General features: G+C 37.7%; 1 protein-coding gene across 2 annotated transcripts in view; it reads left to right on the forward strand.

Annotated features, from left to right (window-relative positions):
- The window catches only part of DYRK1A (dual specificity tyrosine phosphorylation regulated kinase 1A), an 88,840-nt gene that overhangs the window by 52,634 nt on the left and 10,453 nt on the right, over positions 1 to 25,753 (forward strand). For both annotated transcript variants that reach the window (XM_065067786.1, XM_021299611.2), the window contains 4 exons: positions 12,739 to 12,944; positions 22,148 to 22,240; positions 23,106 to 23,294; positions 24,037 to 24,184. In XM_065067786.1, the coding sequence (XP_064923858.1) occupies positions 12,739 to 12,944; positions 22,148 to 22,240; positions 23,106 to 23,294; positions 24,037 to 24,184 (636 nt within the window). The remainder of the gene's footprint in view (positions 1 to 12,738; positions 12,945 to 22,147; positions 22,241 to 23,105; positions 23,295 to 24,036; positions 24,185 to 25,753) is intronic.

A 25,753-nucleotide genomic window follows, 5' to 3' on the forward strand; every position in this document is an offset into this window, starting at 1 on the left:
AGTTTTGTCTTTTAAACTAAACATTGGAGCACATTAGTTCAGTTGAGTGATGGTCTGTAGCCATTTACAAGTTAGGCTCACCATGAAGACCAAAACTCACTGCTAAAAAGCAGCCTATGATTAAATCTGATTTTTGTTTTGGTGGAATTTTAATTTTTCGGCTGTTTGAGAAATCTTTCAGAAAACTGACAGCAGAGGTAAATCCAGTTCCTTTTGAATAAAGCAAATGTTTCCTTTTAGTACAGAAACTTGCTGATTTCTAGTGCATTTTAGAAGCTAAAAACTAGGATAAAGTAGAATTTGTGTATATTTGAAGTTTGCTTGAAGCCTTCTGAAATGTGATTATAGAGATTCTCTCCTAGTATCTTTAATGGCATGACTTTCATATCATTTTGTGAATTTAAACTTTGTCACTAAATTTATTTTGTCAGTGTTATGAGATTATCATTACTAATAAAGTATTTTCGTCCTTTATGCTTTTTCACCTACTGAATTTGACAGCTCTTTCTGTGTGAACAGTGTTTTCTGTTTGTGTTTTTCACAGCTTGCACTAGGAACTAAAGGACGGGTGTGGGCCGTTCACCTAGACTAAATATGCTTAGATAGACGGAATTCAGTAGTTGTTTGTAAACCTTTACTTGTAATAATATTCATGCTTTATTATTTTTTTCTATTTTAAGAGCTGTTACGAACTTTGACCATGATAATAAAAAAGGCAGATTTCCATTTTTCCGTCTTTATATTCCGTCTTTTTAAATGGCAGGCTTTCCATTGAATTAGAAAACTTGGAAACCATGTAATCTTAGAATAATTGCATAAAATCATAAAATCAACATAAATTTGTAGGGTGAGAGAAAAAAAAGATGTATCAGAATCCTGGCCTTGGTAGATTTTCACCAGCATTGGTGTCCTCTGAAAAATGAGTTATGTTCTTTTGAATATTTTTTCCAGTTTTAAAGTGTTATTCCTCTTGTTTAAATATGGTTTATTAAATATTCAACAATTAAATAGTGATTGCTCAGCTACTTTGTTTCACTTAGTTCATTTGGCATAACATAAATACCATGTTGGACTGAATCATCAGCCAAACTGCTTGAATTTGAGCAATGTTCTCAAGCAACAGGTTTATGATGAAGAGTGGGACAGAGTTAAAATGTGGTAGGAAAGCTTCTGAAGAATATTAAATGTGTATTAGAAAAAGATAAAATCTTCAGTAATAAATATGTTGGTGTATATGCAGTTGTACAGTTGAGCATGTTTATTCTTTGAATGCTGGAATATCCTGTCTTGGAGGCAGGGTGTCAAAAGGGAGATTAAAAAAATAAAATAATTGCTCAACAGTAGAATAAACAAAGTCGCTGATTTTAAACCTCTCATTCATTTTCTTAGTGTAAGTATCATTGCCTCTTTGCAGGAGAGCAGCATTAATTTTTGTTACTGTTCAGCAGAGGCCATCAGAGGAAAACAGCAAGTTCACAACAAAGAGGGTGGTGCTTAATGCTGCCTGTGAGCAAGCTGTGAAGCTTTTTGCCGTGGATCTTCTAGAAGCTAAAAGCTCAAATGCAAAAAGTGGTTCAGAAAGTCTGTGGAAGAAAAGGATGCATGGTATATATGTATATATGCATGGTAATCACAGAGACTCTGCTTCATGTAGTTCCTGGACTGGAGACTAGATAAATATATGCCAGGCACCTACCGCTGTTGCGTTTTTTGCGCTCTGTTGTCTTCCAAGACGACTGCTGTTGGCCACTTTGAGAGACTGGACACTGATATGAATGGATCTTTGGTCTGATAAATAAGTGATTCCAATGTTAGTGCCTCGTTGCTTGAAAAGAACTGTGTTACTTTTCAGTCCTTAGTCCAGCGTGAGTCAGGTATCCATTCTTGTTTGGTTTTGTTTGCAAGCAGAAATGAACATCCATTTCAGACCTGTCTCATTTGGTTTACTTTTTGCAAATTCTTGAAACCTCACCTATAAAGCTGCTCCTCTGTGGAGCTCTGAAACAGAAATTTACCTGCTAGTATGTGTTCCTTGTCTTTGTAAAGTCTTTCAAGTTCTATATATACAAAATTAAAAATTTAAAATCATGGAACCCTTTTGTCTTCAACCCATGTCTCCAATTTTTTCTGCAGAGTAGGATAAAATCCAGCCTCATAAGATTATTGCAGAAGGAAATTGTTGTTTGTGAATTACATGGATACAAAAACAATGACTAGTGTACAGAATATGTATGCAGACAGTAATCATTTTATTTGGAGCACAGCCTGAGGAGTGTTAAATACAATGAAAATAAAAAGATCTATTGTATGGCAACCTATTCAGTGACTGCTACTTCCATTCTGTACCTTTAAATAAATAGGGTATTCATGTAACTAAACAGTATCATAACTTATTTACATAGAGGCACTAAATTAAAACCGTGGAAGTATTTTGGTGTTTCCTAGCTTCTGTGCACAGTACTCTGCAATTTTAATGTTCTTTCAGTCCAGTATATTCCTAGGTGGAGGCTTCTGGTCTGTGTTAAGGCCTGTACCTACATTTGGTTGTCACTGTTCACGTGTGTGGTTGTATTTTTTTTTTCAGATGTGCTTTTGAAGAATATAAACGTGAAACCAGAGTTCTCATAGAGCGTAAGGTTTTGACTTGGAAAGTTAGAGTGCTTGTGTTTCCTATAGGTTTCAGCTGAAGATTTTGGCCATCCTGGGCTTAATTTATAAAAAAGTAGTTTCACTTTCACAAAATTTTCTTAGTTCTAAGATTCTCTAGAGTATGCTTAAAGTAATATTTATACATTAATGAAATATAGATTTCTATCATAGAATAATTTTGTTCGGAAGAGATTCTCAAGATCATTGAGTCCAACCATAACCTAACACTGGCACTAAACCATGTCCCTAAGAACCTCATCCATACCTCTTTTAAACCCCTCCAGGAATGGTGACTCCACCACTTCCCTGGGCAGCCTGTTCCAATGCCCAACAACCCTTTCCATGGAGATTTTTTTCATAATATCCAATCTGAACCTTCCCTGGCACAACTTGAGGCCGTTTCCTCTTGTCCTATCACTTACCGCTTAGAGAAGAGACCAACACCCTCCATGCTACAACCTCCTTTCAGGTAGTTGTAGACAGCGATAAGGTCTCCCCTCAGCCTCCTTCTCTCCAGGCTGAACAGCCCCAACTCCCTCAGCTGCTCCTCATCAGACTTGTGCTCCAGACCCTTCACCAGCTTCTTTGCCCTTCTCTGAACTCTCTCTAGTACCTCAGTGTCTTTCCTGTAGTGAGTGGCCCAAAACTGAACACAGGATTTGAGGTGGGACCTCACCAGAGCTCAGTGCAGGGGGACAATCACTGCCTGGGTCCTCCTGGCCACACTATTCTTGATGCACACCGGGATACTGTTGGCCTTTTAGGCCACTTGGGCACACTGCTGGCTCATGTTCAGCTGCTGTAGGCCAACATCCCCAGGTCCTTTTCCACCAGGCATCTTTCCAGCCACTCTTCCCCAAGCCTGTAGTTCCACCTGGGGTTGTTGTGACCCAAGTGCAGGACCCTGCACTTGGCCTTGTTAAACGTCATACAATTGGCCTCAGCCCATCAATCCAGCCGGTCCGGATTCCTCTGTATGGCCTACCTGTCCTCCAGCAGGTCAACACTCCCACTCAGCTTGCTGTCATCTGCAAATTTACTGAGGGTGCACTCGATCCTCTTGTTCAGATCATTGATAAAGAGTTTAAACAGAACTGACCCCCATACTGAGCCATGGGGAGCAACATTCATGACTGGCCACTGACTGGATTTGACTCCCCTTCACAACAACTGTTTGGGCCCAGACATCCAGCCAGTCCTTTACCCAGTGAAGAGTACACCCTTCCAAGCCATGACCTGCCAGTTTCTCCAGGAGGATGCTGTGGGAATCAGTGTCCAAGTCTTTACTGAAGTCTAGCTAGACAGTATCCACAGCCTTTCTGTCATCTACTAAGTGGGTCACCTTGTCATAGAAGAAGATCAGGTTAGTCAAGCAGTACCTGCCTTTCGTAAACCCACGCTGACTGGACCTAATTGCTTGGTTGTCCTGTATGTGCTGCATGATGGCATTCAGGAGGGTCTGTTCCAACACAGTGTTGCCAGTGGATTAAATCATAAGTTGCTCATGAATTTTAGAAATTTGATTTTCTTATTGTGAGAGAATTATAGTGAGCAGTGGTGTTGAATCTTTCTGATACCAGATTTTTGAAGTGGGTAGGGAGAGATACATGCCACAATCTCTCTCTGTAACGGGTCTTAGCCACTGCATTTCTACAGTAGAGGGAACTAGTGTCCCCTGAGAACAGGCCTTACTGCACAAAAGCAATAGAGTATGTGTATGCAAATCCCACCCAAAGTCCACCTACTGCTGCAGCTCATCCAGGGAAGAGGATAGTGACGACAGGCACAACACTGTCAGAAACATTAATAAAGCCTACTCTTGGTTTGTCTTTTCTCCAGGTTTCTTGTTTCATCTCTGCCATAAGACCAGACACGTGACAGACAAGTCATGTCAAAAGTCTGCAAACTGTTGGGAGAGATGGCAGCCAAAAGTAATTTTACGTCACTTCATCTTAATTTTAAGCACTTCATCTTCTCCATAGCTCTGTCCATTAGGATGGAGCACAAGTGGGAGGATTCTGTGGGCTGAGTGTATTGGCCCTAGTGAATAGGACTTGAGAGGATGGTGGTTTCTAAGTTTAGGACTTAATTTTGCTTTGAGAGAAAGTAGCATTAGGCATTTCTGTAGAGGGAAGTTGACTGAATAGTTATTGTAGAATAGCTTCTGAAGTAGCTATTCTTAATAATATAATTCCACCACAATAATATATAGTTCATCCAGAGGAAGAACTAGTGTGGGATATTTATAATGGAGTTGTTTGTTCTCCAGTAGCTGCTAGAGGTAATTTCCCTTTGTTCCCTGGGTTCTCTCACAGCTTTCCTCATTCCAGAGCAAGCTGGGTGAAGTCTATGTAGAGACCTCTCTTCACATTCTCATGAAGTCATTTTAAATGTGGTGTGTGAGTACAATAGGCAAAACAGTGTTTCAGTAGAGCAGTAGTTCACTTAGAGTTCAGGTTGGCATTTGCTTATTGCTTAAAAGATGATTATTCTAAACTCTAGAATCCCAAACACTTGACATTTATTATGCTTAGGGAGAACTTGGGTAGGTCTAACTTGTCTTAAATGTGGGTTTATTTGAACAGAGTTGTCAAGATAAAAATGTTTATCTCTATTGCTAATTGCTCATTGTCTGTTTTAGGATGTGCTAATACACTGCAGAGGTGGTTTGGCTATTAAAGCAATGCAGATATCAGTCTTCTCACTTTTCCAGGCTAGTTTCTTAGAGGTACACTCAATAGCTGAGGTATCATAATGCTCATTGGTACTGAGAACTTTTCCAAGCATGGATTTTGAAAAATAAAGTTAACCAGAACTCTGAAAAATGTTAAAATCCACCTTTTTTTTCAAATTTAACGTGAAGGAAGAGGACTGCACAGTTCCTCAATTAATACAGGACTTTCTTTGAGGAGTAGTGTGGCTGTTTTCACATTCAGTCATTTGAATACAGAAAAAAAAAAGATGGTAGATGCCTTCATCTATGGCGGCATAGCAGGGATTGGAAAAAAAAATAAAAAGATTTGAAGTCTGAACCAGCCATATGCAGTACTAAGAACTACCATACATTGTGGTTCAGGCCCACAAGATCTTTAACTCTGAGTGTGGAAATGAGAATACCCGTTGTGGTGAATGATACGGTTCACACTTTGATTCTCTAGTTGTGTTTCCTGGCACGTTCTCATTCAGCTGGGAACATATTGCTGAGATGGAATACCCTTGCATGTTGCTGAATGACCCAAATAGCAGATAGCAGAGCTGGAATACAGAAAGGGAGGATGGGATGGGAGTGAGGGGAGGTAAAAGGAAGCTCAAAATATTTAGGGTCAAAGCAATGATCGTTATAGAGAAAATATTGAACAACAGGAAAAAAGCGCTAGCAATGCAAAGAGAATGAAAGATCGGTTGTGCAGAGGAGAAGGTTTCATACTTCAAAATGAGATGACCCCACAGTCCAGGATAAACCCACAAGGAACATTGCCACTGATTCCAGTGTAGTTCTGCATTATTTCTGCCAGTTAAATGCTATTGTGCCATACTTTGCCCGTCTTAAATTTATGGATCCGATAAGAAATTTTACCTGTTCTTTGAGCTGAATTAACAAAGAGGTGGTAAAATGGGGACAGTGACATGATTAGGAAGCAGCCAGAGTGTTCTGCGGAAGTAGTTATCACTGTCTGGAACCCAGATTCAGAGGACTGAAGTACAGAAGGGGCTATATAGTTGTTATAATTTTAAAGAAAGTCAATTAGCCAGATAGCAGGTTAGTGGTAAGTTATCAAACATGGGGAATGGCTATATTTGAACTTCTAAAAGCATGAACTAGAATGTTGTTGTGACTTTCACTGCTTTTACTAGCTTCATCTTGCACAACAGTCAATAGACAGTGAAGTATTTTTAAGGCCATTGCAAAGGTTATGCTATCAAGTGGAAACCTCTCTATCTCTTGGTGTCATGAAGTCAAGATCAGTTGCTGCACTGGAGGATGCTTTTGTCAGTCTTGAAGACAAGCTCTCATGGGGTCAGAAGTGTCACAATGATCCTTTTTGGGGTTTAATTTTTAAGTGTGAGGTAAATAGGTGTGAAGAAATACTAAGAAAATGTGATTTGTTCTAATGGTTTTCATGTCTGAGTTTGTTTCCTTTTTTAATCCCTCAATATAAACATAACTAAATAGAATACTTTGGTAGAACTGTGACAAAGGGACAATGAGAGTCACATACATACCTTGAGAAGCAGAGTACATATTTAATGGGTTGCGTGACAGAAATGCAGAGAAACTATCTGATTGCTATGGGGATTTTCAAATGCGATCCCACATGATGGACCTGGTCTAACAACTCCCTGATCTGGAGAGAGAAATCCTGTCACTTCGTGCCAACATTTGTGTCATGGAATCACAAACTTTTGGGGCTGGAAGGGACCTCTGGAGGTCACCTGGCCCAACCTCCCCCTGCTCAAGCAAGGTCACCTAGAGCTGGTTGCCCAAGACTCTGCCCAGTTGGGTTTTGAGTATCTCCCAGGATGTGTTATCTGCAGCTTGTCTGGGCCAGCTGTGCCCATGCTCAGCCAGTGACTGGGGAAGGCTGTGACATGGCTTCCAGTTTTATTAGACTTAGAAATCTTGTCCAGAAAATAGACGTTACAATGGTCTAGCTGTAGGGAAAACTTCAGTTGAAATTTTCATATTCTTAGTTGCCAAATTTAAATAACCACAGTACACAGTTGTTGTTGTTTTTTTGTTTTTTGTTTTTTTTTTTCAGGAACAGTGATTCTCTCTTGGGGTGGCACACTGTCACCTGCAACTTTTTTAGTCCATCGGTGGATATTTGTACCTTGCTTTATCTTGAAAGAAGGCCAGCAATGCATTGCATCACTTAGTTACCTTATGATACTTTTTTTTAGGAGGAGGTAATATTTAAATTAGATATATTGACTGATGTCAAAATGGGAATAAGAGAATGAAAAGTAGATGAGGTAGGAAATGGAATTTTGAAGCTGCAATGAGTTTTAGATCTATGCAAAATTGTACCAAAATTTCTCCTACGTTAAATCAACTGTAGTTCATTTATAGACTGTTCAATAGCTACCGTCTCAAGCATTTTTCTACTTGGAGTTACTAGTTTCTTTGATATTTGGAAAAGTCATTTAAAACAAACCTATTTTGAATGAAGGAAGTATTTCCCATCCTTACCAAATAAAGAAATATGTTATTGAACTTATGCTCTTCCACTGTGTTAAGATGATGCTTTAAAGAAATAAACCCTACCGTCTTCCTTATGATAGGGCAATTCGTTTTTGCAATATCTGTATTTTCAGATAGTTTTGGGTTATGAACCTCTTTTGAGGTTATAAGTTAAGTTTTCTCTATCGTCACATTTATACTATTGGGCTCTTTGAAATGTTTTCTTCCAGTTACAGTGGTTTGCTTGTACAATCGTGCTGCGTTTTATTAATGCTCCTTCTTTCTCACTTGTTACTTTCCAGAGACAGTAATTATAATTTATATTTTGCTTATATTATGGTGTGTGGAATGTCACTAATGAAATAGAGTGTTCCGAACAGCTTCGCTTCATGGCTGTAGGAGGAAAGGGACATGTTTCCAAGGCTCAAGTAAGGGCTGCCTCCTGTAGCTGGACCTTTTTTTTTTGACAAGTTCTGATTTAATCTCTTCCCAGGCAAAGAAATTTTGTAAACTGTAAACATACATAAAACTGTATATTTTTATGCCATTCCCTGAATGAACATATTAGGTAAGGCCAATTTGTGACATAATTCTACCCACTCCCAATCTGCAATCTCTTCCCTTAATGTGCTTCATGCATAGAGATCTTGGCATACTTTTTGTTTTCTGTCACTTTGTCTCCTTCCTATGATGCTCCACAACACATAATCATTTGAGTTTACAGTCGTTAGAGAGGAAGACTGATGATTGACTAGACCTTGTTTCTTAGATATTTCTATCCCGTACAAGTTACGGATGTGGCATGGTAGCAAGCTCCTTCGGATTTTAGTACTGCCGTGGTGGCCAGTTTCTTATTTCTTTGAATGTCTAGAGCTCTTCCAATGAACTGCAGCCACCAGGGTTTTTGTGAACCTCAATTAATGGATGTACACAAAAGTTGCTATTTCTATAGCTGACTGACTTCTCAGCCTAAAACTAAAGGAGGTCAAGACTGCTATTCTAGCCAATTCTTCTTTTTCCCCTTATTTTTTCCTAAGATGTCATTAGGTGGTTCTTGGCTCATAATAGTAAGTTATGAGTGTTCTCTTGGGATTAGTTGTACCGGGATAGGATTGCAGGTATCAGGGAACAAAGTCTGACATGTGGCAAGAGCACGTATTTCATCAGGGACCATATCCTGAACATGAGTTGTTGTTGTTGATAGCTAAGACTGCCTTCAGCAAGAGAAGTCTGTGAACTTGTGTGTCTCTGTGTCGGTGACAGTAAGAAACCATAAAGATGAAAATTACTTTGCTACTGATCTCTCAGAGCCTGTAGTTACACTTTTTAAACTTTTGACCCAGATAGTTCTTGCTTATTGTTAACATGGTTAAGGGTTGATACCACCATTTTCACAGAGACTATTAAAATGCCTTTCTGTTTGGTGTTAGAACATGCTGTGTGAGTTAGCCAATTTCCAGCCCTCTTCTTGTAATAGACTTCAGGTCATGAGACTCTAGCCAGGCTCTTGTGCTTAATAATGTCCCCTTTTCTAAGATTCAGTCCTCTCTGAAATCAGTTCACATTTCTACCAGAGAACAATACTTGATAAAAATTGTATCCAACAAGAAACTTTTTATACTGGTGACATCATAGGTTGTGCATAACTTATCTCCAAGCAAATAGATAAATGCTTGTTAATCACAAACATTGACTCTTCAAAAAATACTTAAATCAAATGAATAAAATAAGTTATTTGTTGAACTGTGGTTCTTAGAGAAACTTTCTTTGTGACTCTGCAGTCCAGTCATCTTGTTACAAATTAGAAAGCTCTTTTTTTCTGAGGTGTTGCTGTTGAATTAACTGAGTTGGTCCAGCTGACCATTGACAGTTTGGAAGATGAGGAAAGCTACAGCCTCTTTGTCCTGCTAGTGGACTCAGAAGAGAAAGGGTGTACAAGCATCAAAAGTTCAAAGCTGATGTGAAATGTCAGTATTATGACTGTTCTTTTGTGGGTTAATTGTATTTCTAACATTTTTAAAAAATAACTTTAAAAATTATTGTGTTTTAAAATTTTATTTTAAATGTGTATAGTGCGTTATTCAGTTTATTTTTGCATTTGTTGTCATCTTTTGAGTGAGTGTCAGAAGATACTGTGAAGTCAAACGTTAAATGAGAACTGCATGCTATCTGGATTTTTGTGCTTTTTTAGGGACAGGTGCAAGTGCAGAATTTTTTTAAAGAATAAAAAATATTTTTATTACATTATCTAATATGCTAGATAGCTAGTATGCTATTGGGAGATTGTGGCTGGGGTAAAAAAAAATACAAGAAATAAAACTTATTAAAGTAATTGGCTCTACAGTTTAGAATTAATGGTATTTTTGAATTTAAATATTTTTTAATTTTAATGCAGTCACCATGATGTTGCTAAATAAGATATTTTTTTTTCAGGTTAAGCAGAAAATCAGCAGAAATTAAGAGCAGAAAGTAGTCATACCAAATACCGTCTTACATGTGTTCACCCACTCTTAGAGGAATGTTCATTGTATCTTGAAAATTAAATGTACACTAAATTTACCAAGTTGTACAGATGGAAGATTAACTCTGATTCTCTAGTAAAAATGGAATTTAGATATTAAGAAAATAAAGTAGTGAGAAAAATATTTATGTAGAGTTTTTATGTGATCTAAGTGACAGATGCATTAATATATAAAGGAGCCATGATATCTTCAAGAGAAATTGGCTGATGCGTTAGAATCTTTGCACATGTTTTCCCACTGTATTTAAATATGAACTTGTGAAGTTCATAATACATAATTTTAAATTTAAAAAAGAAGGCAACAATCTGTTGCCCAGTTCATAAGAGATTACTTGGAATGAAAACAGAAAAAGATGCAACTATTTTTAAAAGTTTACATTTTCACTATATCTTTAAATGTTGAAGGGCAGTTTCACTTTCAGAGCTTACTAGGATCTGTATTTGTGTTAAAAAATCACAATGCAGTTTTTAATGGACGTTTTATAGAAGAGTTAGAGTAATCTTCTGTACAATGTTAAGTTGATTTAGCTTATAATGGTTTTAGGTCAAGAATGTCTTTATTTCCATTTGTAAGGTCATCTTGATATTTCATTATGTTACCAGAGGCACCATAATGCACACAAACCCCTAGTTTTTATATATCTTAGTTATTTTTTTAAAGGTTTTTTTTTTTTTTTTAAATTGTATGAAGATGTAATGAAACATTATGAAAATATGTGGGTGCTTGTGGGTAGCCAGTTCATTTTCCGGAGCAGTTTGTTCTGTTAGTCTTTTAGTAGTACTGAATTGTAACACTGGAGAAAAATACCAGTGATCTGTCAGTGGGTATTTTACTGTACAATTCACTTCACCCCTTTTAAAGTAATAGTGATTATAGTATATATAGGCTTTCTTATTTGTAGCTGTTTGAATATTATTTTGACTTTTTTTTTAATATGTTTTTAAAAAATGTTCTTAATGTAAAATGGTATTTGATTTCATCCCATGCAGTTCTTCTTCTGTCCTGATAGGTGCTGAGTCAATGATAAAGTATCGTTTCAATATTTTATTTTTTCTTAATTTAGAATAGGTCGTGAATTGAGCAGTCAGTTGTTTTAAAGAAAGTCAAATCAATGGGCAGTGTTCATCTTCAGTTTTCTGCTGATTATATGTTCTTGCAAGGTTTTGGTTGTAAAGGAAATGTGGATTTCCTTTGCTTGTTAAGATGCTTGATTATTTCACATCTTGCTTCTAAATTTAATCTTCACCAATAATTGTGCTTCCAGATTTCAGCTTCTGATTCCATGTGTATTCGTTCAGTGGCAATGTTGGCTTCAGTGTGCCTGGCTGCTTGTCCCATCCTGATCTGTCTCTTACATTGTGCCAGCATAGCATCCATTTGGAGAATTTCCCCCCTCTGGCATAGTCAGCAAAAAGCAAAAGGATGGGTGTTAGATATGGAATGTGCTAAACTTTCGTTAGCAAACGAAGAAACCCAAATTGTATTTCAAGCTTTCTTCCACTGTTAGAGGACAGTGAAGTTAAAAGTAGACTGAACCAATTATAGGACATCTGACAGATGTCTGAAACAAGAGTTGAGAAATGCAGGATCTGTCCCACTCAGAGGCAGATTCTATGCCTGCAGAATTGGGCAGTTTTCAGGATGTTACAGAATCTAGTTGCCATTCTCGTGCAACTTGACACCAAGTGTTTTGTTTGTCTCTTGCTTTGCAGTTGCTTTGCAGATGCTTCTTGGCGGTCTGATTTCACCTTGCCAAAAAGGAATTAATTCAAGTTACGGTGCTTGCTACCTATGGCTTGACAAAACTCAGCAGTAGGAGTCAGGAAGCTGAGTTGAAGTACTGTGTGTGTTGGAAGAAGGGTGGAAGGTAAAAAATGTAGCTTATAGGAAGGCATAAACAATTGAAGCCAGGGAAGATGAGCTGCTGTGGCTGGGCACTAGCCTTTTTGTTTCTTGTGGTACAATTGGTGCGGAAAGTTGCTGTGGGCAACTTTGCAAGGTAGAACTTCTGTGTTTTTCTGGCTTTCCTAGAATCCATACACAAAAGTAATATCTTTGAAAATAAACCCTGTCAAATTCCAATTGAGTTATCACACATAGGTGAAGATGTGAGAAAAGAGATGTTAAGGACAAATAGGAATAAATGATTAATGAACAATTTGTCATAATGAAATGGGAAGAACTTTAGCCAGGTAATCTTCACGTGAGGATGATTTCTGGGTTCATTGTGTATGAAAACTCTTGTGTAAGTTAAAATGGTGAAACTATTAGTGTTCATAAGTGCTGTGAGCTAGGAGACGAACTGAGGTAAATATTTTCATTATTCAATGAAAATATTTTCAATATTTTCATTAACTGCATTAAAAACTCACATTGTCTTTGCAGGAGGAGAGACTTCAGCATGCAAACCTTCATCTGTTCGGCTTGCACCATCGTTTTCATTCCATGCTGCTGGCCTTCAGATGGCTGGACAGATGTCCCATTCGCATCAGCAGTACAGTGATCGTCGGCAGCAGAACATAAGCGACCAACAGGTTTCTGCCTTATCGTATGCTGACCAGATTCAGCAACCTCTAACATTAACAAACCAGGTAAGTAATAACAAAAAAGTCATTTTAGATGTCGTAATTCTTATTCTAAATATATTATACACCCATAAATTACAGGATCAGGGGCTATGTTGGTTTGCGGGGGGGGGGGGGGGGAGTTTGTTTGTTTGTTTGTTTGGGTTTTTTTAACTTTTTCAAACTTTTTTTAACTAACTTGTGACTCTTCAGGGGTGGGTGGACAAATAAGTTTCAGGAAGTTGTTTTTAAATGTCTGGTATATATTTATTGTGATCATTTCTAACATTTATTAGATGAGAAGGGAGAAAGATTGTCTAAGTGGAGATTTGGAAAGAGAGTTTAATAGTAATGCTTTTTTTATCCCGGGCTGTTTGATGTTAGAATGTGATTGCTTTATTACATGTTCTAATGCAGAATCGCTACTTGGTATCTCTGGAATAGAAAGGTTTGCGCAAAAGACATTTTATTAAGGAAGATACCTGCTTTAAAAAAGAAGAAAGGCAAAATCTAAAGCTGTGCCATCATTGTGGTTTTCCTGTTACTAATTTACTACTTACTATTGCAAGGAGGTAAAATGAACACAGGGATTAGTATGATCATGGGTGCTTTTGAGCTGTCGAGATCAGTTTCTTACCACTTTTCAGTTGCTAGAACTGCTGAAGTAGCTTCCTAATTAATAGTGCTAGGTTGCTAGTCACAAGAGCTGTTATTTGCCTATGTAAGGGAGAATTCTGTTGCTTTCTTTAAAATGACACAGCCCAGTTGTGGAGACATGAATGCAGATAGATGTCAAAGCTTGAAGTGTGGAAATCCGTAAGTCAGAACTTCAGATTTGGTGCAGGCTGATGAGGCTTGTTCCATTTCAAGAGGATCAAGAGTGAAGTCTTTTGCTGCTACCAGCTTCAGGTCTCTTCTTGTGCTCAAGTTGACTTGGGTAGAAAAATCTACAGTACCATCAAGAGCTGCTCTGTAGAAAGGCACTTACACAGAAAGAGGGAAAGACTAAAGAGGATGGGAATGGTCAAACTAAGTGCCAGGGTGTTTGATACTAGGATTTGAAGATCTGTAACGGCTAAGAGCTCTGTGAAGAATGGTAAAATCAATGGAGCTTGCAAAAGATGTTTATGCTTTCATGAGAGCCATTCAGTAGGAAGAGTAAATCTGCTCATCTATAATAGTATTTAGCTTGAGAAATCTATGAATGTATTTTATGTGAGTTTTTCTAGGTTAAAGGTTCCCCCAAAACCTCCACAATTAGGTTAGTGAATCAGTCTGCCAATTAAGAAAAGTTGATGTTTCTTAAACTTTTCAAGGTACTCTAGGTGTTAGAATCCAACATCACATTTGTGAGTTTTAATGTATGTTAGTGCTTAGTTGTTCATGTTTTCAAACCAAAAGGCAAGATCCAGAAACTTTATGATGTATTGCCATCCATGTGGTCACAATGGCTTTTAAATGGTAGCTGAATATTAGAAAGCTGAAGAATAGTTTTTGGACAATAGCCAAGAATTGTTGACTAAAGAATGCGGTCCATTGAGATGGGGATGTAAATGTAGGGGAAGAGTTGTGGTTGGCTCTGAGAAGTTATCCCTATGAAGAAATGATCAGCTGGCCACCTTGATAATGGCAACCAAGCTGTCTTTGCACCACTAACAGTATTTTGGAATCAATGTTTTTATTTTTCCAGTTCTGTCTTGGTTTTTTCTGCATTGTAGCTTCTGTCTTCCTATTTTACTGTAATTGCATTGTTGAAGTCTCTATAGTCCTCTGCCTAAGCTGCTCAGAACTCTTACTCCTTCATCCTTTGTGAGCTGCTTTCAGCACCCTACACTTTGGTGGCCATCATGAAGTCTTCTGACTGCTTGTCTTTTGTGACTCTTTATTCTTTTGACTTCTTGTGCTTCTCCTGTCAACAAGTGCCATATAGAGTTCTCAGCAGATTCCAGGTTGGTGTGAATGTTCTGTATGAGCTTCTGTTGGGGAATCTGAATGGCTTTTTGCTTTTGCACTGCGTTTCTGGTTAATCTTATCTGCAAAACCAAATCCTGCTAATATCTCTATGCTGGTGAGTCAGATCATCCCTTCTAGACCTAGTCTCTACAAAAAAATACTTCTTGTTTTTTCTTTTTCAGTAGCCCTTTTATCAACTTTAGTTCATCTTGATTAAAATGTAACTCTTAGTCTTTTTTCTTCTTAAAAGCCATGACACCCTGTTGTTGAAGGCTTTGTGCTGTCTTACATGACCCCATTGCTGTGGACTACCATGTTGCCTTCTGCTCCAGATGTAATCTGCATACCAACTAGATCTTCATGTCTGAATGACACATACAGCTTATAGATTATTTCTTTATGCTGTTTCTACAGGAATCCCTTTTATTCAAGGTATTGCCTTGAATATGCTGCAACTTGTTTCTCTCTGTCCTTTATAAAAGCAGTTCTGTCCTATATATGTTAATTCTGAAAAACTCTTGAGAGATCACTTTCTGAACCATCCTTGTGTGGTTGTTTCAGTGCTCTGTTGGAATCCCACCACCAGTTCTTCCTTTGTTATGTGCTTGGCTGTTATTAAAGCTTGTATCACAGAATCACAGAATGGTTGGGGTTGGAAAGGACCTCTGGAGATCATCTCGTTCAACCCACCTGCTAAAGCAGGTTCACCCAGAGCAGATCACACAGGAATGTGTCCAGGCAGATGTTGAATGTCTCCAGAGAAAGAGACTCCACAACCTCTGGGCATCCTGTTCAGTGTTCCTTCACCCTCAAAGTAAAGAGGTTTCACCTGATATTCAGATGGAACCCGTATGTTTCAGTCTGTGCCTGTTGCCCCTCATTCTGTTGTTGTGCACCACTGAAAGGACTCTGGTCCCATCGTCTTAACACCCACCCTTGAGAGTAAGCTTTTAGCAATTGCAAACTCTCTTCAGTCACATAAGGTGACATTCTTCTACGTTGTCAAGTACATAGGTTTGAGAAGACCATGTTTTGAACTCAGACAGCAAAAGTAAGAGTAGAAAGCCTGATAAATTTATCTAATACAGCCGTGAAAAATAGGAGGAAGAAAAAGGTGACTTCTGGCAGATACAGGAGGTGTAGTTCCTAAAGGGTAGATGCTTATAATGCCATGTCTTGCATCCAGTCAAACAGATAACAAGTTAGATCTCTGAGCTTCTGTTTCCCAGAACTTCCTAATGCCAACAGTGGTTGTCAGCAGCCCAGACGGTCGGGTCAGCTTTGGTGCCATCGCTTTCAACAGCCTCAAAGAAGCCCGTTTGGGTGCGAGCGTCCCACAGTTGATCAACAGCGAGCTGCCAGCCCTTTTGCCCCCGAGAGCGCTCCATCCGTTACCTTGTCGCTCCGGTAGCCGGGTGTGTGAGGCGGGGCTCTCCCGGGGCCGGCGGTGGCTCTGCCGGCGCCGCCGGGCGAAGCTCTTTCCCGCGCCGCAGCCGCCACCTGCTGGCCGGAGTGCCACACTGCGCCGCGCGGCGGGACCCGCTGCCTGCTGCGGGGAGGGGCCGCCCGCCCCTCACCCAAATAGCCGTGCCGGTAAACACCCCTCTTCCTAACGAACCGTCTGTTAAATTGTATGCTGAGCGGCTTCATATATCTCCGAGTCAATCTTTCATTGACGGAATCGACAATGCAAGCGTTACAAAGGTTGCTTCCTTGATGCCTGCGTTTTGCTGGACTTTGTAAACAGAGTGTTTTGTCCAAATCCAGGGAAAACTGACTAGCTTGAAAAAGTGCAGGGGTGCAGCTTTTGGGTTGCTGAAGTTTTATAGAAATAATGGGTAGCTCTTGATAGTAGCTCTTCTCTGAAAGAAAGCTTCTTCAGACTACAGTAAGGCATATAAGGATAATGCTTGTCAGTTGCTGAGAGTGGCTGTTAAGTTTCAGCATGTAAAACAGGAGCATTTTCTGTAAACAATGCCATTTTGATAAATACCAAAGATCTGACTTAGTATGATTTTTCAGGTTATTTTTGTGTCTTTCTTTTTACTGAGGACTGACTCCTTTTTTGGAGGGGCATTGTCTTGTTCAAGTTCCTGTAATGATTTTCATTCATAACCAAATAATGGGGAAGCTAGTCCTTGAATATTAATGTATTGGTTTTATTCCTGCTTTGTCCTTTTTGTTTTTTTGAGCTGTAATGGCTTGCAGACCATATTCTCGTATTTTATGAATGATTCACAGTTGCAGATTAAAAGTTAGGAAACAGTCATGACAATTTATATTAAAGCTGTATAAATGATGTGTATTTATATTATATGTTACCCTTAAAAGATTATTTACATAAACTTTATGCTGATGGTCACCAAAACCTACTCTTCTCATCATTGGCAAGGAACAAATAATAGGAAGATACTTCAAAGCCAGCCAAGTTGCCTTGTTTTTCACTTATTTATGAGGTTTTAAATTACAGTTAAAAACTTCCAGCTCTTTTTCTCTTCAGTACTCAGGCTTAAGGCTTTTGTTCCCTGAAAAACGGCTGGACTGTAAGGGTTTACTTTTTATCTGTGCTTCACCAAGTGCTGCCTGCTGGCAGGATGGAGTCCTGCTCTTGGTTTTGTGGTCTTAACTCTCTGACAAGTGCCAAAGCCTGCTTCAGGAAAACAGTAAGAGCAAGTGGACTAGAGTGAATAGAAAAGGAGAGGTCTGTGAGACCTTTCTCCTTTAGCAGTAACAAACAGTAGTATTTCTTTGTCCTGTTTCAACTGGTTGTGTCTTGAGAGTTCAGCGTAGCCTGATGTGAATATAAGAACTGAAAAGTTTTTACTACTTCAAACAAGCATTCCTTTTGTGCTGTGCTAATGTTTATCTTTATCATGGTCACTCAGATTGCTTGAAACTTTTTTTCAGTTAAGTACAAAATACTAGAAAATTGATTTACCTGATAAAGAAGTTGAGGTGAGATTCCTGGGCAGATTTTGGTAACAAATTCCAACAGTTTGGCTTTCACAAAGCACCTGGAATTCAAAGGTCAGACTGACTGCTAAACATCTTTCTCTCGATATGTATCTAAGATCACTTATCACCTGCAAGATTCTAGGTTTTGCTTCACCCTATGTTGGTCAGAGATTGTATTGATGGCAACTAGATCATTGCAAAGTTAGTGTTCTAGACGGCAGTAGCAAATCCTTAGTTCAGTTACTTCAGCTACCTAATAAAAAACATTGTTATTAGTGACGATCAGACTTCAGGAGGCTCTGTCAGGAATGGGAGCACGCATTTCCTTTCAGTGAAAGCATTTCTCTCACTGTCCAACTGTTTCAGACATTTTTTGTGGAAAAATATGTTTATGCTCTGGAAACAAGAACTTCAGAGTGGGGTTTTTCATTCCCCTTTTGCCCCCTGCTGCCCACTGTTATTTTTTTTTTTTAAATAGTTGGGCTGAATCAAGCAGGATAAAATCTTAGCAGATGACCCTAGTTTCGTTACTGGCTGTATTTATTTATTTAACAACAAACCTGCTTGTTTCTTACCATTACTTCTATTCAGCAAATTTTTCTATTTGGGGAAAGAAGCCAGAAAGGGAAGTACTCACAAAACACAAGTTAACGATTAAAGTAATTGGACTGAAATTCTGTCCCTACCTGCATATAGTTCTGGCTCTGAGTACAGTCAGTTTGAAGAAGAGTCTTGGCACATATGGTCATTTTTCTAAAAATCTGAATTTTGCTGTATATTATGGGGAAGTGTTACTGTGGCTTGCGGTTATAGCAATTAAACATCTGTTTTGTTTACCCTCTGGAGACACCTTCTATTAGAGGCTGCCCATCACGATACACAATTAATGTTGACTTCCTGTCCTACATTGTTGTGATGCAAGAAGTTTTGAACAGCAAGTGGTGTAGGAGATGAGACTGGTCCATTCAGTTATTTAATGTGAGAGTCTATTAAATAGGTTATTACAATTGGAATTGTTGCTAAAAGTTACCCTTATAATATAAAATCTTCATTATTTATTCTGATTGTGAAATGGAACATGCACTCCACGCGAAAAGTATTTATCTTCTTTTTTAATGAATGTGGATGTTGATGGATCTTTAAAAAAAAAAACACCTGAGTTAAAACATTCCATTAACAAAATACATATATCTGCTTGGAATTTCCCATAATAAAAAAAAAACCTGCATTTAGTGAGTAACAGTGCCATCTGTTTTGTAGATAACAAAGCATATGTCCAAAGAGAAAGAAGTACATTATCTATTCGTTCATTCATTAAACCTAAAAGACTATGCTAGTTAAAGTAACATACCTGAGTTAAAAGTTGTAGTTTCCTTAAAATGTGGTTTGTCTCACGTGTGGAGTACACATAGGTGAGGCTATTGGTTGCCTTTTTGTGTGTTTATTTGATGATTCTTCTTTGTTTAGATTAGTTACGGGTTGCTTCTTGGCATTGTAAGAAAATAAAATTTAATTTTTCTTACTTGAATTTCCATCATGGTACTATCCCAGGTAGCTGTACTGTTTCAATTGAGGCGTAAGTGTGGACCAGTCAGAATGTGATGGGTATCTGTTGGCGCATATAATTGTAGTGATGGTAGTTTCCTGTCTCTCAGTTTTGAAATATATCTCCCGATTTATGGTCTATCTTTGGGAAGATCTGAGGTTGCAGTGTTGCTGTCTGGCCACCAGATAGAGACTGAAGCTTGCGGAATGGATTTTTTTTTTTTTTTTTTTAATGGTTGAGCATTCTTTGAAGCCAAGAGGGAAATCAGCATTACCCCAATGATAAAGAATTTGAGTGTGTTATTGTATAAAATGGGTAATGACCACTTTGTTCCATAGTCTTCCATCATCAGGAAAAAGCGTGGTTTCCATTACTAGCAAAATCTACTGGTGTTCCTGTGTTCCAGTTATCTCTTTAAGTCAAGTTAAGAAGTTTAAAGGAAATACTTGCATTTGGGAAGCCCGTAATGGTGACAGTTTGGAGTAGGACTAGATGCCTTTTAGTTGATTAACAGTGCCATTAGAGAGAAGCAAAAGCGATCATATTTAGGTGTGATTTGTTTAATGGTTAACATGTGTCTGACAAATGAAAGCAAGGAACAAAAATGTTTTGGAACTGTCAAATGGTTTGTTTTGGAAAGTTTGATCCAGAGTTTCCTGATGTTTGCAAAATGGTTGTATTCTGTATACAGAATAAATGAATTAATTTGGTAAACCTGCTAAAGGGAGATTGATGGTAGTGGGCACATCCAAAAGCGAATTCACTGGACCAAACACCTAGGGCATGACTTGGGTTAAAACTCCCTGAGGGGAGGTTAACTCTATTTTATCATCTCAGGCAAACATTCCCTAATCAAAAAGACCCCAGGTCACCAGTCTTGCAGGGGTGTAAAAATCTGTACATGGACTTATTTGGACGGGTGTGCACTGAAGCTTTGAATTGCTGTTTCTTGGGAGCCTTCAGCTCCACTCAATATTGTACCTGTTGGGAGTCCCAGCCTCAGGCAAATGCAGTAAGCTTACTGGCAATTTTCTACCTTTCCCCCACTTTTTAGCTCTCTTGCTTGTTCACGCTTTTTCTTGCTCCCTCACCCTTGCACATGTCCCATTTCCTCCTCCGATGCGGTTTGTGCATCCACCGGAGGAGATGGTGAGCTCAGCTTTCTGGTGTGGCCACTTGGGTCATGAGTTCAGGCCCAGTCTCAGAAGCACGAACTCTCTTTATTGCTTCTGTTTGAGAGAATTTTTTGGGATCACTTCAATGTGATTTTTGTATTTGGTCATTGGGTAAGGAAAGGAGCTTTTTGAACAGCTACCACTATAATTAGGTAATATCATGAAAAACAGAGGAGCAGTTATGCTTTTCCAGTTCATTTATTAGTTCAGCAATATTGATATAAAACTCAGTTTCATTATTGATAGCTTATGCTCTTGCCTCAGCTCTGTGGGAGGCTGTATATAAGTTCAATGGTAATAGGAGGCAGCAGGTCAGATGAAGCACTTGGAAGTGAAGAGAGTTAACAAGCGTGAGCATCTTTGATGATGTGAGATGAGACTTGTAAAGCTGAATGTGGTGGGGTTTGGTCACCTAGCCCCCTTAATAATGAGTAAGGAAATAGAAGCAGCCTTAGCATCTGTGAAACAAACTTTTCTGCAATGGCATTGCTTAAACATATCCTCTGGTTTTCGTGTCATTGCAGAGAGAGGGAATAAAGAGAGGCAGGCCAGCAGAGCAGTTGCACTGTCCTCATCCCTCTCTCTCCTGGCTCCCCATCTGACACTCTTACCAGAGAGGTTGCCAGAGCTTGTCTGGTGGTGCAGTTATGCTGTTGTTAGTTAAGTGTCTGCCGAGAAGCGAGTCAGCCAAATTAAAAGTTTTGTGACTTAGGGTTTTTTTCTGCCTTCACTGGGGATTCTGCTCACCTCTAACTTGCCACTCAGAACTTTATCTTTTCAGGAACTTTATGTTCTGAGATTTCAAACAGAACTTAAGGAGGAACAGAAGCTAATAGTTTCATCCAGAATTTACATGGTGCATGTGTGCAAACAAAACAGAGGCACACAATTTTATTGCACATAAGTCTTGTTTCTTCAGGAAAGTGATTTTAAAAAAATGGCCTGCTGTTGAATATGAGTTTGTCCTAAATGTAGTGGGAAATACAAATGAAGAGCATAACTACCTTTTTAGGGATATTGTTTTAAAACATTGAAAGTAGGCATGGTGTCCGTGTGCATGCTTGAGATTTATTTAGATTATCTTTAGGTTTTAGATCTGGATTTAGGCCTGGATATTGCAAAGCATAGTAGACCTGAGATTTTTTTTTTTATTTGGAATTTAATACAGTTTAAATGTGGCAAGCTGGAACAGTTCTCCAGTAGTTATTACTGTTAACTTCCATTTGTGGTTTTAATACAGCTACACATTAAACACAGTTGCAGTTCATGTACCAGTCATGAGGTAGAGGGGTAATGTCAGCAAGAATCTCTGTTGTCAAAGGAGCTGTATTTTTGACTGCAGGAAGAAGTGTTTACTGGGACTAAGCCTGTTAGGCATAATGGGAGGAGAGGCAGGAATTTAATTACGCATATCAAGTCGTTTAACTAAACTGTTAATTTCTCTTGATTCCTATATTTGTTTTCTTTTTTTTATATCCACTTAAGAAAAAGATGTTGCAGTGAAATAACGCACATCTGTGAGGAATATCACAATTTGGTGTAGTAATTATATCATTAAAGTCCTAGTGTTTTTTCTAAATTGTGATATGGTCATATTACAGAGGCGGATGCCCCAGTCTTTCCGTGATCCAGCCACTGCTCCGTTGAGGAAACTCTCCGTAGATTTGATCAAAACATACAAGCATATTAATGAGGTAATGGCTCCAGATATCTTTTGTAATGTACATTAATGTGAAGCTTTTGTTTACAGTATGTTATTATCTATGAATCTATCTATTATTATCTATGAATGATCTCGTGAAGAGATAAGAATCAAGCCACCTCTCTGTAGATCACATCCCATTGATATCCTGTTGCTCTTTTCTGTCCAGCACATAAGAATTTTTTATCCCAGACTTTATATTCTGTTGTTTTATAAGCAAATGTTGAGCTTTTCTGTTGCATGATAAGGAAATATGAGTGGCACAAACAGTCGTTTGGCTCATGCTCTAAACCTTTATGAATGTGGCTAAGGACTTTTAAGGAAAATAATAAAGTGTTTTCCCTAAATTATTTAATTAAATATTATTGGCTAAAGTAAAATTTACGTGGTTAATACAGGAAAGCAGCAGTTAGTTTCCAACTCTAGGGCAATTGTAGGGAATCTGAAGGGATTTTTGCAGTGATTACTGACTTCCTTGGAATTTTTTCTTTTCCAGACTTGTGGAAGGAGCAACTTGATAACTCTTGTTTCTGGGCTACTTACGATTTTTAATTTTGCTGTGTGTTTAGTGTACTCTGATGTATCTTTTCACATCTTCCCTATGAACTGTAGGGATCAGTGTTATTAGTGCATTTATTTAGATCTGCTTTCTGAGTTTTTAGATTAATCATCAAGACTTTGCTTTAGTATGATGACTTCAAATAGAATGATAGCAGGAGAGAATTTTGTTTGTTTTAGTAGTAGAAGTTGCATTTTAAAATCGCAGGATTAGATATGATTGTAAAAGATGATTCTGTTCTTTATTGAACATGTGCTCTTAAAAGTGCTCTTTTAAGCAATATACTTCTCATGTCTAGGTTTACTATGCAAAAAAAAAACGGCGGCATCAGCAGGGCCAAGGAGATGATTCCAGTCACAAAAAGGAGCGAAAAGTTTACAATGATGGCTATGATGATGACAACTATGACTATATTGTAAAAAATGGGGAGAAGTGGATGGATCGTTATGAAATTGACTCTTTAATAGGCAAAGGATCATTTGGACAGGTAATGTGTATCACCTGAGCAACCTCTAATCCATGTGAACCAGAATATGCATTTAATTTGAAGTGGTATTCCTGTTTCATTTCAAACTTCAACTCTTTTTTTCTTAATCTGAGTATACTGAGTGCCTGCTCAAGACACTCATATTTTGTGCTGTTTCTTTTTGCTACAGATAGCATTTGAATACTATATGTAGATCTGGTAAAGCATTTTGCAGTGAACAAATCCTCAGCCTTTTGCTATTGGTTCACATTTCTAGCTATTTGGTTGGGGTTTTTCATTTAAAACAATAGCGTGGTGCTAGGGTTTACCTATTACAAATGTTACATAGTAACATTTGTTCTGACTGTTTGTAGCTTTGGCCAAGGCTTGAGAAAAAGGCTGTCAGGAGAATGGAGCTGTAATTTTGTTTTTTTTTTTTTGTTAGTTTTTCCTTGGATTCTGCCAGTCGTTTCACAGTATTGTTTTTGATGACTTGCTAGTTTTGCCCTAGTGAAGCTCATTGAAGCCTGAGTTCTGTTTTGCAACATCATTGCAAGAAATGTCACATTATCAATTGCGGCTTTATTGTAGTATCAAGTAAGAAAAGAAATCTAAGATAGGAAATTTAACTGGAAAGAATAAAAGGTCTAAAAATGTTTTCTCTGAGTTCGGAAAGTAAAGGAAGTTTAGAAAGTGAGTTTTGGTGTATATAAAAAAATTGAGTTGAGAGATCTTACTGATGGATTTGATTTTTCTCTTTCAGGTTGTAAAGGCTTATGATCGAGTGGAACAGGAGTGGGTGGCTATCAAAATAATAAAAAACAAGAAGGCTTTCTTAAACCAAGCCCAGATTGAAGTGCGACTGCTCGAGCTTATGAACAAACATGACACTGAGATGAAGTACTATATAGGTAATTGAATAGTTATTCTTAATTTTTACTTCATCAAATTATTAATATTTTAGATCTTCCTATATAGTGTAGAATGCTACAACTAATGCTTCTGTTGCTAAAGAAATTTAAAAAATTATACAATGTTTCAAATTCTTAATATTATTTAGTATAAATTTTCCAGTTTGCTTTGTAACTGGAACAGATCTAGAAGAAAAATATATAAAATTATGTGGGATAACAGACTTGTTTTTCTGTAGTGTTTAGATCTTCTGTAGAATTTTCTTTTTCCAGTTAATAATATGGACACCTGAAGAAGTTACCACAGACCAGCTTTTCTATAGGAGCTATGATCTGTGGTAGTTGCATCTCTTTTGCTACTTTGAGTGTATCTTACATTATCTCAAAACTGTCGTGGGTAAGAGCGTGCGTATTTGATGTAAAACAACATCATATAGTAGTTTCATGGCTAGCTTAATCATAATTGTTGATTGTGTGTGTTTAAAAAGCTCAAGATTTTGTATAACAAAACTGAAATAAGACTTGTGTATATGTTAAGACTTGCCCAGTTAGAGCTCAGAAAATATTTTAAAGCTTTTAATTTTAACTGTTACTGTAGATGGGAATGCTGTTTCCTTAACTTATTATTATAATGCTACTTAATTTCATCATTATTATAAAGTTTAAGTCACCTTATGTAAAAATCTTTTATTAAATCCTGTCTGTTTCTTGGATTGGAGAACTGGGCAAAAAGATGATGGAGGGAAAGCAACAGCACGTTGTAAAGAGAGATGGAGAAGTATGAAAAAGTGTGATTAAGGAAATGAAACTGGTTTTAAGCATCCTTTATTTTGGTTTGTAGAAGCTGAAATACTAACAGCCATACTTTTCTGATTTGCATGTATCTATTGGATTACTAATTTTTCTTTCTATAGCTTAGAAAGAAACTAGCCTTTGAAATAATGTTAGTATTCATTGATATTAAATTATCTGATGAGTTTTCAGGTTTTTTTTAACTTGTTTATAGAATATTATCTTTAGAATGCATTTTTACACATTCAGTTTAAGAGTTTTTAAGGTGTTTTTAACTTAAATTTATTAATAACGTTTACATAAAACAAAAACTAAACTTGACAGCATACTGCATCAAAAAGATGTTTCTGGAACGTTAAAAGACTTCAGATTAAAAGGCAGCAAATAAAGACACTATAAGCATCACCAAATAAGCTCTTGGAACTTTAAGGTTTTACAGGGTCTGTCTGTAACATCAGATAAAATGAAACGGACCAGAACTTCATATAATCTCCCTCTGGGAGTTAAGGCAGGATGACTTTTTTATATAGAGAGCAGTACTGAAAGAAAGGTGAAAAAAAATGTTCTGATAATTTTAAACAGAGAAGAAGTAATATATACTGCTTTTGCTTAGGTGACTTTAATAGCTTTAGGCTTGTTTCAGGTTGATTTCAAAATCTGTTACGGTATATTTTAAGAGTTCCCCCCTTTTTAAACACACTATTTAATGAACATGACAGCATTGGTAGAGATCAAAAAACCCAAATAGATCATGGTTTGAATGAATACCTTGTATTC

This window comes from Columba livia, chromosome 1 (genome assembly GCF_036013475.1).
Source record: "Columba livia isolate bColLiv1 breed racing homer chromosome 1, bColLiv1.pat.W.v2, whole genome shotgun sequence".
NCBI classification, from domain to species: Eukaryota; Metazoa; Chordata; class Aves; order Columbiformes; family Columbidae; genus Columba; species Columba livia.